At 37.5% G+C, this 13,182-nt stretch overlaps 1 protein-coding gene across 1 annotated transcript; it reads left to right on the forward strand.

The window, feature by feature from the left end:
- The first annotated feature begins 4,627 nt into the window (after positions 1-4,627).
- LOC117320899 (monocarboxylate transporter 14-like) lies at positions 4,628-8,375 on the forward strand. Its single transcript, XM_033875384.1, has 5 exons — positions 4,628-4,757; positions 5,042-5,185; positions 5,792-6,214; positions 6,753-6,878; positions 8,122-8,375. The coding sequence occupies exons 1-5, from the start codon at positions 4,628-4,630 to the stop codon at positions 8,373-8,375; spliced, it is 1,077 nt and encodes a 358-aa protein (XP_033731275.1).
- The last annotated feature ends 4,807 nt before the right edge of the window (positions 8,376-13,182 follow it).

A 13,182-nucleotide genomic window follows, 5' to 3' on the forward strand; every position in this document is an offset into this window, starting at 1 on the left:
CTTCCCTCAATGATGTGAATCCCCTGGTGTGTATGAGGTACCTTCCCTCAATGATGTGAATCCCCTGGTGTGTATGAGGTACCTTCCCTCAATGATGTGAATCCCCTGGTGTGTATACGGTACCTTCCCCCACGATGTGAACCCCCTGGTGTGTATGCAGTACCTTTCCTCCCGATGTGAATCCCCTGGTGTGTATAAGGTACCTTCCCTCCATGGTATGAATCCCTTTGTGTGTCATTTTACTGAACCAATAAACAATTGATCTACTTAAGATATCGTATTCTCTTCACGCAGTGGTTCTAGCCTTGTCTGTCAAAATACATCCATTATATTCAAGGTTTATTGCTCAATTGACCTGGTGAAACGACCCAAAATCAAGAAACTCAATTGTCAAAAGACCGGTTAAGATTTCTCGCTCTTAAGGTTCTGATTATATAGATAAACTACATTTCTTAAATTAGTATAGGATTCACTATTATACATCAGATTTGAAAGTTTCGTTGGTCGTCTGAAATTATACACAGTTTTGTAAGTACATATACATTGTATATGTTTAAATTATTGCATCACTTAACACAGACATACACCAATAATTTTTATAACAAAGCAAGATTAATCCATCCTCCAGGGACTGCGTTAACGTATGTAACGATCTGATAAGCTATGATCTACAGGTAGGAAGGAACAGGTTATGATATACAGCTCAAGCGGGATAAGTAATGCCTGAAGCTAAAGCCGGTGAGTAACGATCTGAAGCCAATTTAAGGTGGCATAAGAAATGGTCTTCAGCTGAGGCGGGATATGTAATGCATGCCAGTATAATAACAGCTTGGACTTTTGCTAACAAACCCATCTCTACTCTACCCTATTATCCGCTCTACACCCACTCAGGGTAGGCTATCTAATGAGCTAACGTATCACGAAAACAACAATGAACAATAAAACGCGGCAAAGTAAATAACTACTTATTTTCTGAATGTCACAGGGTGGGAGCATTGCCTAACTGGGAGCATAACATTATATGACCTGGCACAGTTCTAACCAATAACCGCTAACATTAAGTCCGTGAAATGAGACTTTAAGTGGTGGCTTTTTTTATAGCTGTCCACCTTGCATGAAATGAACATGCGAGATAAGGCTTTTTGGTGGTTAGGAATAACCACTATTAGGGGGTAAGTATGAGCAGAATTTAGACAATCATCACAAATAGAAATGTAACAAAGTTGTTTACAACTTATGTAAACGTGACTTATTATTTTGCTGGGTTTTTTTTTCTTTTTTTTCTGTTTTTGTGTTGTTATTTTTCTTTTTGTGTTATTATTTTTTTCATACGTACACTTGATATCACATGGCGACAAGAAAAATATTGTATATTCCTAATAAATTTTGATTTAATTTCTTTCAATGGTGTTAAGATGAGTCAGATTATGTGTTCATACAAACGAAACAAAATTGTTTCATATGGCCAGACAGGCGTATTTTCGGTCAATTTGCGGTGCATTTGTTTGTCTCTAGGATGATAGTGTGTGCCACTATACCAAACACTTGCAATAGATCGCCAACCGCACAATACATTACAGTATATTGTGTTTATAACAAAATTACCCTGCAGTGTACTTTGCGAACATAAATAACTAGATTTAATCGTAAAATGACGCATACAGTAATTTAAATAAAAAAGACGTTAGGTAAATAGGTAGAACTTCATTTGATTTTGTCTTGGGCACGTGAAATCGTTTTTGATGCTTGCTTTATCATTCGAGTCATAAGTTAAATAAAAATGGATATCACTCCTTGTGAAATTTGAAAAATATATGTGGCATATCAATCAATTTTTCCTAGATTGCCTACCGAATTGGTAGGGCGACTTCTAGATATTGGTACCAATTACTGTTAAAACTACGTTATTCATGATGATTAGAATTGGAATTAGTTCAAAAGGACGAGTAGTTTAATAATATATAATATTTTAGTTTGTTAACAGGCGATCTAAAAGTGTATTTTCTTTTCGTAAGCAATTCAGATATTTGAATCCTCCGAAACCGAATTTAAATGAAATTTTGCAGGAATCTTTCATGGCAAACTCTCAACAAAAATTATATGGCCTCGAACACCAGGGGACCTGAGGGTGGGGGAAAAGGCGTGAACCGGACTGAAAGTTTATATTGGGAAATTACACTTTTGACCATCTTGTATCGAGTATATATTGGAATTAATTCTAACTACTTTCCTCGTAAGTCTCATTTTGATCTTGTGTTTTTTTGTAAAGGGTTCTGATATGGACATCATGTTTGTACTCAAGTGCGCAGCAGTATTGTACCCTGATCAGCGTATTCCTCAAAACCATTATGTACATTCGAAAAGCAGACTGCCTGGTTATGTCCAGTTAGAGATACGTCCGCTAAAATTATTGTTTAAGCTTTGGCTTGATAATTCACTAGTTAGAGTTGGAAATACAACGTTAATTTCTAGTGATATCTTCAGGTAGGAAGGGGTCTCTCGCACATCTATACACATAGGCGAGCAACTGGAATCCAGAGGAACGGAATGGGATACAGACATATTCTATAGCGCCCTATATATTGAATATGTCTGTATCCCATTGTGTTTATACCACCGTAAACGCATTAAAAACACCGTTCAATGCATATATTTACATCATATAATTGGTTGAAATACCGTATGAAGAAAATAAAAGTTGTGATGTGATGTGTCGTTGGTAACTACGGCAGTCGTGTTTGCTAAGGTTATATAGTTCCAGTGAATCTGCGTAAAGACACCAGTACCAAATTTAAAAGAAACACGTCAAATTGTTTGTATTAATACCTTTTACGTTTTCAATTCATTAATATATTCACAATCCACAATTTCGTCTTAGATTAACTATGGTTGTCAGGCACAGTTTGTAATTACACAGATATAGTTATGACGTGGTCAAATGTTCTATAGAAACTGTACGCTTCAGCCATTTGTTGTTAGCTTATTTCGTGAAAAAGTTAAACATTCACTCATTTCCGAAATCTTCAGCTTCTTGTACAGAGATCATTCAGTAACAATAGAAAACGCTAAAATTGAGAGGAAAATACATGGACAGCATCAACAAATACTGCTGGAAATTTTGGCCAACTACTCTCAGATGAAATGGATGTGCCTTTCAGTGGGAAACTTCTACACACTTTCGATTCTGGAGGGGCTATGTGACACATTCATGCAAGCTCATCTTGTAATTCCAAATTACCAAATGTCTTGGAATGAGTAGACGGGTAAAGGCACTAACAACATTCTTCAGAGAAGACGTAAAACAGGATCAAGATTTTTGGACATTGCATTGGCAACCTCATGACTGTACATTGGAGAGGCTCCAGAAAATATACACGGACTTCATCAAATTTCGTCCTCTGTCTAGAGGTGCCGAAGGAAACCGTATTCATAAACATTCCACCTCTACCATATGTCCTCTTTCTGAGCTTCCTGTGTTGCCATGAGCTTGGAGATACAAAATGACGCAATGGGGCATCTATTCATTGTTGCTCTTTGAGACTCACATTTAGTCGCCTCCCGCCATCATGCAACAGCATCTTGGTCCGAGTTGGTCCGAATCGTCTGTTTCCCGTAGCGTCCTGTAGGGACACTTCGGCATTCGTATTTCTTATATTTTCAGTCTTGATAAATATTTGTAGCAGTTTTTTCACACCACTCTCTATAATTCTTATGATAACACATATTTTTCTAAAGTTTTTCAGACTTTGTACACGATATTTAATCAATCACTGTAGAGACGATAATGCAACATTTTTTATATAAATGCAATGTCGTCCACTAGCAGTGTTTAGGGACGAATCGTCTTTTAACTCTTCGGAATACTTTCACGTGCGGAGGAATTCAAAATATCTCTGCCGTTGGTCGCATAGCGTTCTAGTGTTTGAACATGATGCAGTCACGCTAGTATCCGCCTTTGGCCCACGTTTGCCGAAGGGTTCATTACGGTTTCTCCAGTTACTAAAACATTTTTCTTATTGTATTTTATTGTATTTACAGTACTTCTTATATATATTATGTGATTGTATTTGTGATTTTTTGTGTTTTGATAAAGGGGCGGATTGCCTCGAAAATTTAACAAACCTTATTGTTTACACTGTTTAAATTACTTCTTTGCCCCATATATATATATATATTATAATTAGACTTTCATGTTTCTGACCATACCATGTTAATAATATGACACACAGATGGGTTGATTGAAATAATGTATAAGGTCGTACTACTTTAAGTTGCTACAAATGTATAAAGCTATTTTAATATTGATATTAACAATGCTATCAGGTATGACTGGTTTCCATGGAGACTTCCGCTCTGTGATTTGATTCTGGTTGTCTTAGACAACTGTAAGTCCGTATGTTCTTGTATGTTCGGTGTTAAAGTTAGGGCGTGAAAGCTTTTAAAAAGATCTTTTGTGAATATTTCGAATTTGACCCAGCTAACACGAACATCATCTACACATTATACCATAGACTGGTTCTCTGTCACTAGAATATTAAAATTATAAATAAAATCGAGCTTTATGATTTTGTTTTTAGGGAATGAATTATATAACCCATTGATATGTGAATAGGTACTGATTGAAATTATGAGAAAACCGGACGGCGGATGGGGATGGATGATCGCGTTTTCCTCTTTCATACTCAACGTATTGATCAGCGGAATCTGTCTTACGTTTGGAATTTTCTTCCCGGCATTCCTGAAGCATTTTGATGAAAGTAAAGGAAAGACGCAACTTTTACATTCGGTACTTGTTGGGACATGTTTCGTTTCCTGTGAGCTGGAGTGTTTCACTTGCATGATTAAAATCCAAAGCAAAAATGTTACATACAGGTTGAAACAATAAGTAGGTACAATTTTATCAAATCAAGCATTTCTTGAAGTGTTAATGAGGCATTAAATAACATAAAATCAGAAAAAAATATCAGATATAAAATTTATCTGCGTGTATGAAAAAATAAATGTAATACCTATGTAAAGAATATGTTGAATATTTATCTAGGTCCTGTTGTCAGCGTCTTGGTGAACAAGTATGATATTAGGAAGGTGGTCGCGGTTGGAACTGTGATAACCAGTGGCGGATTTTTCCTTGCCTCGTTTTCCCAATCCCTGAATGTGTTGTTGATCTTTTACAGCATTGCGGGAGGTATGTGCATTGGTATCAGTTTTAAAAGGGGTAAGATTTTACAGAAGAAAATTTCAAGGCTCTCATAATGCTATTTGATATCACGCCCTTTATTGGATCGAGACCATTAAATCGAAGGATCAAAGGCCAGAGGACGGCTAGTGTCTAGCCAAACCCGAAAAATGCTACTTTAATCAACCTATCAAGCATTATATCAAGGTGTGTTTTCGATTCGCTGTGTGTGATGACGTTTTCATGATTGTTATGGTCCTTGAGTTCTGCCTATGATGAGGCGTCAACAAAATTTCTGATCTGTTCGCGGAAATTAAGACAGCAGAATGTACCGATATTAAACTCTATCCTGATTTAAGCTAAAAATCACAGAATTGATATGTAAGGAGTGGAAAAGAATAAGAAAATCTTTGTAATGCGTAGACATTTAAGAAATAAGAAAGGGTTAATCGGCTGAAAATTGTTTCTTTAAATTTCAGAAGGAAGAATTTACAAATTCCTGTTAGAAAAGAATGACACCTATAATGTATAGAAGCCGTCCTATTAATACGTATACTTGTAAATGAACGCTTCTATTGATTCATTCCTTTTCTATGATATTATTCATTTTTATAGGTATTGGCATTGGTATAGTCTACTTTACTTCGATTGTGACCATTGGCGTATATTTCGACAAACGACGAGCCTTAGCTACGGGAATAGCTGTTAGTGGAGCCGGGGTCGACGCCTTTGTCTTTGCACCAATTACGGAGCATCTTTTGGAAACATACGGCTGGCGAGGAACAATGTGGATCATGTCCGCCATAATTCTGAACGGTGTTGTCATTTCCGCTACCTTTAGACCTATAGGAACGGACATGAACAGGGACGTTACAAAAATAAATAATGTGTATGATAAGTTTGAAACCGGAACCGATCGGAATCACCGCGGATGTTATAAACAATTCTGCTTACCAATGAAAGACATGTTTGACTTTTCACTCCTTAAGAGCCCCACCATGTTGTTGTATGGAGCTTCCTGCCTCCTCATCATGTTTGGTATGACATTATACGTTTACATATGATATGATATTGTAGTTCAGTAAAGTCGGCCAGTATCAAAAGTTTCCTTTTTAACTCTGTAAATTTGTATGTCGAAGCGTAAATTGCACTGTACTGACATATATTGCAGGATTTTTCATTCCGTCGCATTTCCTTCCTGTTTGGGCTAGTGATGTCAATCTGTCCACGGAGGAGGGAGCATTGTGTAAACACAGTACCATCGTTGACTTATATAAAAAAAAAACACATGTAAATAGCCTGTTTTTGACAGCATAGTAACATGAAATAGTTATTAAGATAATTCATGTCAACATACGGGTATACATTTCTTATTCGTTCATTTTTTTATGAACCATGGCAATCTTATCATTGTGTCTTGTAAGTAATCAATTGTGCTTTTTTAAAAAAGAAAATATTCAAATTTTATAAATTTGGCATTGAGTAATCATGTTCAGCAGTCGATTGTGTATTTGATAAATAACATCTTTCATGCTTTATATATTTATATATTATAATGATGTAATTGTAATTACAGCGGTTTTTATCGTGCTCGGAAGTATTTTGATGGCACAACTGTTGGGGGAACCTAGACTCAACAGTTCGTTCGGATTGGTCGGACTAAGCATGGGCCTGTCGGCATTTGTGGGGTCACCTTCAGCAGGTACAATCATCATGTTGTAGTACGGTGTGTGATGTTCCCTAAATGTATGTTATAATCCATCCACATGTTGTAGTACGATGTGTGATGGTCCCTAAATGTATGTTATAATCCATCCACATGTTGTAGTACGATGTGTGATGGTCCCTAAATGTATGTTATAATCCATCCACATGTTGTAGTACGATGTGTGATGGTCCCTAAACGTATGTTATAATCCATCCACATGTTGTAGTACGATGTGTGATGGTCCCTAAATGTATGTTTTATAATCCATCCACATGTTGTAGTACGATGTGTGATGTTCTCTAAATGTATGTTATAACCACATGTTGTAGTACGATGTGTGATGGTCCCTAAATGTATGTTATAATCCACATGTTGTAGTACGATGTGTGATGTTCTCTAAATGTATGTTATAATCCACATGTTGTAGTACGATGTGTGATGGTCCCTAAATGTATGTTATAACCACATGTTGTAGTACGATGTGTGATGTTCTCTAAATGTATGTTATAACCACATGTTGTAGTACGATGTGTGATGTTCTCTAAATGTATGTTATAATCCACATGTTGTAGTACGATGTGTGATGTTCTCTAAATGTATGTTATAATCCACATGTTGTAGTACGATGTGTGATGGTCCCTAAATGTATGTTATAATCCACATGTTGTAGTACGATGTGTGATGTTCTCTAAATGTATGTGACAATCCACATGTTGTAGTACGATGTGTGATGGTCCCTAAATGTATGTTATAATCCACATGTTGTAGTACAATGTGTGATGTTCTCTAAATGTATGTTATAATCCACATGTTGTAGTACGATGTGTGATGGTCCCTAAATGTATGTTATAATCCACATGTTGTAGTACGATGTGTGATGTTCTCTAAATGTATGTTATAATCCACATGTTGTAGTACGATGTGTGAGAGTCCCTAAATGTATGATACAAAAGAAACAGAGTACCGACCCGTGACCGAAATATCAATTCTAACTCAAATTTGATAAACTTAGAAAACAGGAAAATTAAAACATCTACCAGACGAACCACGTTACCTAAGTTATGATGATTCTAACTGTGAAAACACTTCCTGTTGTTATTTTAGTGTTTCCTTCATATTTTTATATGTATAGTTTGTAATAATTGATAAAAATGATAAAAACATTAAATTTATTAAAATCTGACTCAAGCAATGATTTCGAATTCTATTAATTGGTAAACGCTGTTTTCTGTTTCAGGAGCGTTGTCGGACATCATTGGCAACTACAATGTGACATTCTACTTCGGTGGCATCACTATGGTACTAGGAGGCTTAATTTGTCTGCTACTCAGACGGATTTCAAACTGGGAAATCAGTCGGAGAAAGGATTTCAACTTATGTGATAGATATGACGATGATCAGAAAAACAAAAAGCCAGGTGTAAAAATAGTGTCCGTCAAGAAGAAGTTATCCGTATTTACGATATCAGATTCCACGACAGATATGAACTGATCTTTCTTTACGTTCTCCCCTGATAATTGAAGTGAAGAAAATAGCATGCATAACATACTTCAAGAAATTAAAAAAACTAAAAAAATCAGATAACAAAATGTTGTCAATTTAACGTTTAATCCTCACGTGGAAATGAAATAGGTATTGTCATCTTATCACTTCACGATCCATATTACACATTTCAGCAGGTTAAAGCTCTCCCAATAAAACATTCTTTGCACTCACTCACTATCTTCACTACACCGGCCGTAATCGAACCTCTGCCGGTGAAACCTGGGCACTATATGTTTCCTCTCAGTCTTCCCGATAAGTAGGTAGGTACTGTCAAAGTTTGTCAACACTCTTCCGAATAATTGTTTGTAGCTTTTTGATAAAACGCCACCTAATGATAAAATGCCATACTATATAAGTATGATTGTCTATCTAGGTGATATCTACTTGTGGCTCTCTGATTGCATTTTTTCCTGGAAAATCCAGTTGCTATTTATTTAGGACATTCCAATTTCTCTTAACCTGGGACTATTCAGTTACTATATATCTGGGACATTCCAATTGCTTTGAACCAGGGAACATCCAGTTTCTATTTATCTTGGACACTCCAGGTGCCTTTTTGCCTTTACTAAAACCTCTACTTGACGTATTTAGTCCTAGGATTTATATCCATGACTGTCGACTAATTTGGATTTTTACTTTTAAAAGTAAAAGCCAATGTTAGCCTATTTGAAATGTTTTTGCATTATGTTTTTGTGGACGAGTATCAGGACAGGAAGGGCTAGATCAGCCAGTCTGACCTGTATAAAATACAGAAGCACAGCGTGAGATCCGATGTTTATTTGAAGGTCAATTAAACTAAGACATAACATGCGACGATATGACCGACTCGCAGTTTACTACAAGACCATAACACCACCTGATACAGAGTCAGTATCACAAGGAACAAGGAGGGCACACGTTCTGGATTGTTCACACACTTCTGGGGATCTGTTATCAAACACTCGGGGACTATCACAGGGCCATCAGGGCTTACTGGGAGTCAGCTCAATCAAAGGGAATACTTTGGGAGTTTAATCCTGCCATGGACAGGATAGCAATAGTGTACCTATGTATGTATGTATCGCAGAGGTCTGACAGAGGACAGCTGAGGTGTATCTATGTATGTATGTCTCACAGAGGTCTGACAGAGGACAGCTGAGGTGTATCTATGTATGTATGTCTCACAGAGGTCTGACAGAGGACAGCTGGGGTGTACCTATGTATGTATGTCTCACAGAGGTCTGACAGAGGATAGCTGTGGTGTATCTATGTATGTATGTCTCACAGAGGTCTGACAGAGGATAGCTGTGGTGTATCTATGTATGTATGTCTCACAGTGGTCTGACAGAGGATAGCTGTGGTGTATCTATGTATGTATGTCTCACAGAGGTCTGACAGAGGATAGCTGTGGTGTATCAATGTATGTCTCACAGAGGTCTGACAGAGGATAGCTGTGGTGTATCTATGTATGTGTGTATCGCAGAGGTCTGACAGAGGATAGCAATAGTGTACCTATGTATGTATGTATCGCAGAGGTCTGACAGAGGACAGCTGAGGTGTATCTATGTATGTATGTCTCACAGAGGTCTGACAGAGGACAGCTGAGGTGTATATATGTATGCATGTCTCACAGAGGTCTGACAGAGGACAGCTGAGGTGTATCTATGTATGTATGTCTCACAGAGGTCTGACAGAGGATAGCAATAGTGTGTCTATGTATGTATGTCTCACAGAGGTCTGACAGAGGATAGCTGAGGTGTATCTATGTATGTATGTCTCACAGAGGTCTGACAGAGGACAGCTGAGGTGTATCTATGTATGTATGTCTCACAGAGGTCTGACAGAGGATAGCTGTGGTGTATCTATGTATGTATGTCTCACAGAGGTCTGACAGAGGACAGCTGAGGTGTATCTATGTATGTATGTCTCACAGAGGTCTGACAGAGGATAGCTGTGGTGTATTTATGTATGTATGTCTCACAGAGGTCTGACAGAGGATAGCAATAGTGTACCTATGTATGTCTCACAGAGGTCTGACAGAGGATAGCAATAGTGTACCTATGTATATGTGCATCGCAGAGGTCTGACAGAGGGTAGCTGGGGTGTATCTATGTATGTCCCACAGAGGTCTGACAGAGGATAGCTGTGGTGTATCTATGTATGTCCCACAGAGGTCTGACAGAGGATAGCTGTGGTGTATCTATGTATGTATGTCTCACAGAGGTCTGACAGAGGATAGCTGTGGTGTATCTATGTATGCATGTCTCGCAGAGCTCTGACAGAGGATAGCTGTGGTGTATCTATGTATGTATGTCTCACAGAAGTCTGAGAGATGATAGATGTGGTGTTTCTATGTATGTCTCCCAGAGGTCTGACAGAGGATAGCTGTGGTGTATCAATGTATGTCTCACAGAGGTCTGACAGAGGACGGCTGTGATGTATCAATGTGTCTCACAGAGGTTTGACAGAGGATGGCTGTGGTGTATCTATGTATGTCTCACAGAGGTCTGACAGACGATAGCAATAATGTGTCTATGTATGTATGTATCACAGAGGTCTGACAGAGGTTAGATAGTCATAGTGTATCTATGTATGTATATCCCACAGAGGTTTTACAGAGGGCAGTTGTTGTGTAAATGTGTATGCCTCACAGAGATCTGACAAAGGATAGCCGTGGTGTATCTATGTATGTTTCATTGATATCGGACAGAGGACATCTAAGGATAGCATAGGGTCATTATTACTAAGACAATGTTAAATAAGCTTTCATGGATCATGGAGCAGCAGATGCTGGTTAGATTGCCGATGGGCCCTTGAATTTGTGTTAAGTTCACCTGCATGTCGTGGTTTGGCACCCGTCGTCCGTCCGTCGCTCAACCGTCAGTCAAGCGTCAACATTTTCCTTTTAAAAAAATCTCCTTAACAAAAACAGAGAAGTCCATGACTTGATGATGTTAACAGTAACACTACCTAATATCATCTGATCTACAGGCTGGAGTTCAGTTATCTATCCTGAATGCTCTCCCCTTGAAGTATGATATACCCCCGTTCAGTTTCGTCAGCCACGTTGAACTCCTAATGTTTGAACTCTATTGTACTGAGAAGAGAAAAAATGTTACATATTCAATTTATTTTGCATTTGGCCAGCTTTTCATGGGTTTATTCATTCTATCTATCAAGAGACAGGTTGAAAAATGAAGTACACATTTTGATGACGTCATTCAGAAACAACTTGTTTTGATCACGTCATATACGCAATTACCAGAGAAGAACTGTAAGGATGTTTACAAAACGTCATTTTAAGATAAAGATTATTCAATGATGACTTCCAATATTTATCTAGGATATTTTTTCATTATCTTCTGCTTTTCACATTTTTGTGTCATGTGTTGTAAATATGATGTAAATAAAGTGTTGACTGTTCTATGATACTTTAAACTTATGAAACGTGGTATATACACTGTGTACTCTAAGGTGATCACGCAGTTCCCATATATGGAATAGTTGGGCTAGTAAATTTAAACAAACTGATATGCTTTTCAAATTCCAAGCGTATATATACTGTTGATGGAATGCTTGTTTGTTCACATTATAAGGAAGATGTGCCACCGATGTTTTACGATTCCACACGTATTGACAGTACTGAGTGATTGACAGCTCAATATTTAACTCTTTCAGTACCGTTGTCGACTATGTTTGACATACAAATCTGCTCCCTCTTCCCCATTGTCGACTATAGTCGATATAATTTTAAGCTCCCTCTTTCCCACTGTCGACTTTAGTCGACCGGCTTAGTTGACGTTATTAAAGTGTTGATTTGTTGAAACCATCACCCGACATATACAATCATCTTATGCAATGACAAATAAAATATGGTCAAACCTTTTGAAACATACATTTATGTTGACAAATTTATTTTTATTTCGTTACGGTTACATGTTTTTGCGTTAGAGCAATAGGTGATCATTTCTCAAAATGTTGTTTATGTAAACAATATGGCGGCTTGCTACATTTGCTTTTCAGATATGAGTGTATAGGGCGTTTTAGAGTGATCAATCTGATATCTAGATCTTATTTAGTTAAATATTTCTTAATTATGTACAAAGACCTTTGAGTTTTGATATGAAAAACAACTCACCAAAAATTCACATGTAGTCTGCCGTTTTGTTAAAACCTCTAGGGGCGAGCCTAATAACTACTTCCTGTACGGAATCCGGAAAGAACACAAAGTACGGAAAGAGTTAAGCTTCATACGGATATAGGGGCAGAAACAAATAAGGTAATGTGCGTACGCAATCTACAATCTTCAATATATATACGGCATTGGTAATGGACATGTACCCATCACATTTCTATTTTCTTATCCTATCGTGCAACGTCCGTCCGGAAATAGTTCGCATATCATCTATGGCCATGGGATGCACAACAATTGGTAACCAAATGGTCCCCGTTCAAAGCAAAGGCCACAAAGAAATCACTTTAAAAAATCCAATTAGAAAAAGTAAAAGCGGCGTTCAAAAACAATTTTAGTTAAACAAATCGAGCTTCATGATTTTGGTTTTAAGGAAATATCAAATTCTAATTTTCAACTAAAGGGAGGTCATCTAATATCAAAAATACGACGGGCAATCACTTACAGGGGCTGTTGATTTACCTAATAGTACCATACAGATGTACAGTTGACAAGCCCTCAATTCACTCTACAGTGGTAGAAAGCGACCGGTTGCTATTTTAAACCCCAGGCCAGATTTCATCAGTACTTATCCTAGAGCCA

The sequence above is a fragment of the Pecten maximus genome, unplaced genomic scaffold (assembly GCF_902652985.1).
Source record: "Pecten maximus unplaced genomic scaffold, xPecMax1.1, whole genome shotgun sequence".
NCBI lineage: Eukaryota > Metazoa > Mollusca > Bivalvia > Pectinida > Pectinidae > Pecten > Pecten maximus.

What these genes read in the sequence shown, in the direction of transcription:
- LOC117320899 (XM_033875384.1), top strand. Translation starts at nt 4,628, where the DNA reads ATGAGAAAACCGGACGGCGGATGGGGATGGATGATCGCGTTTTCCTCT. An exon ending in CCTGAAGCATTTTGATGAAA is followed by an intron (nt 4,758 to 5,041) that starts GTAAAGGAAAGA and finishes ATATTTATCTAG; the next exon opens with GTCCTGTTGTCAGCGTCTTG. An exon ending in CTGCCTCCTCATCATGTTTG is followed by an intron (nt 6,215 to 6,752) that starts GTATGACATTAT and finishes TTGTAATTACAG; the next exon opens with CGGTTTTTATCGTGCTCGGA.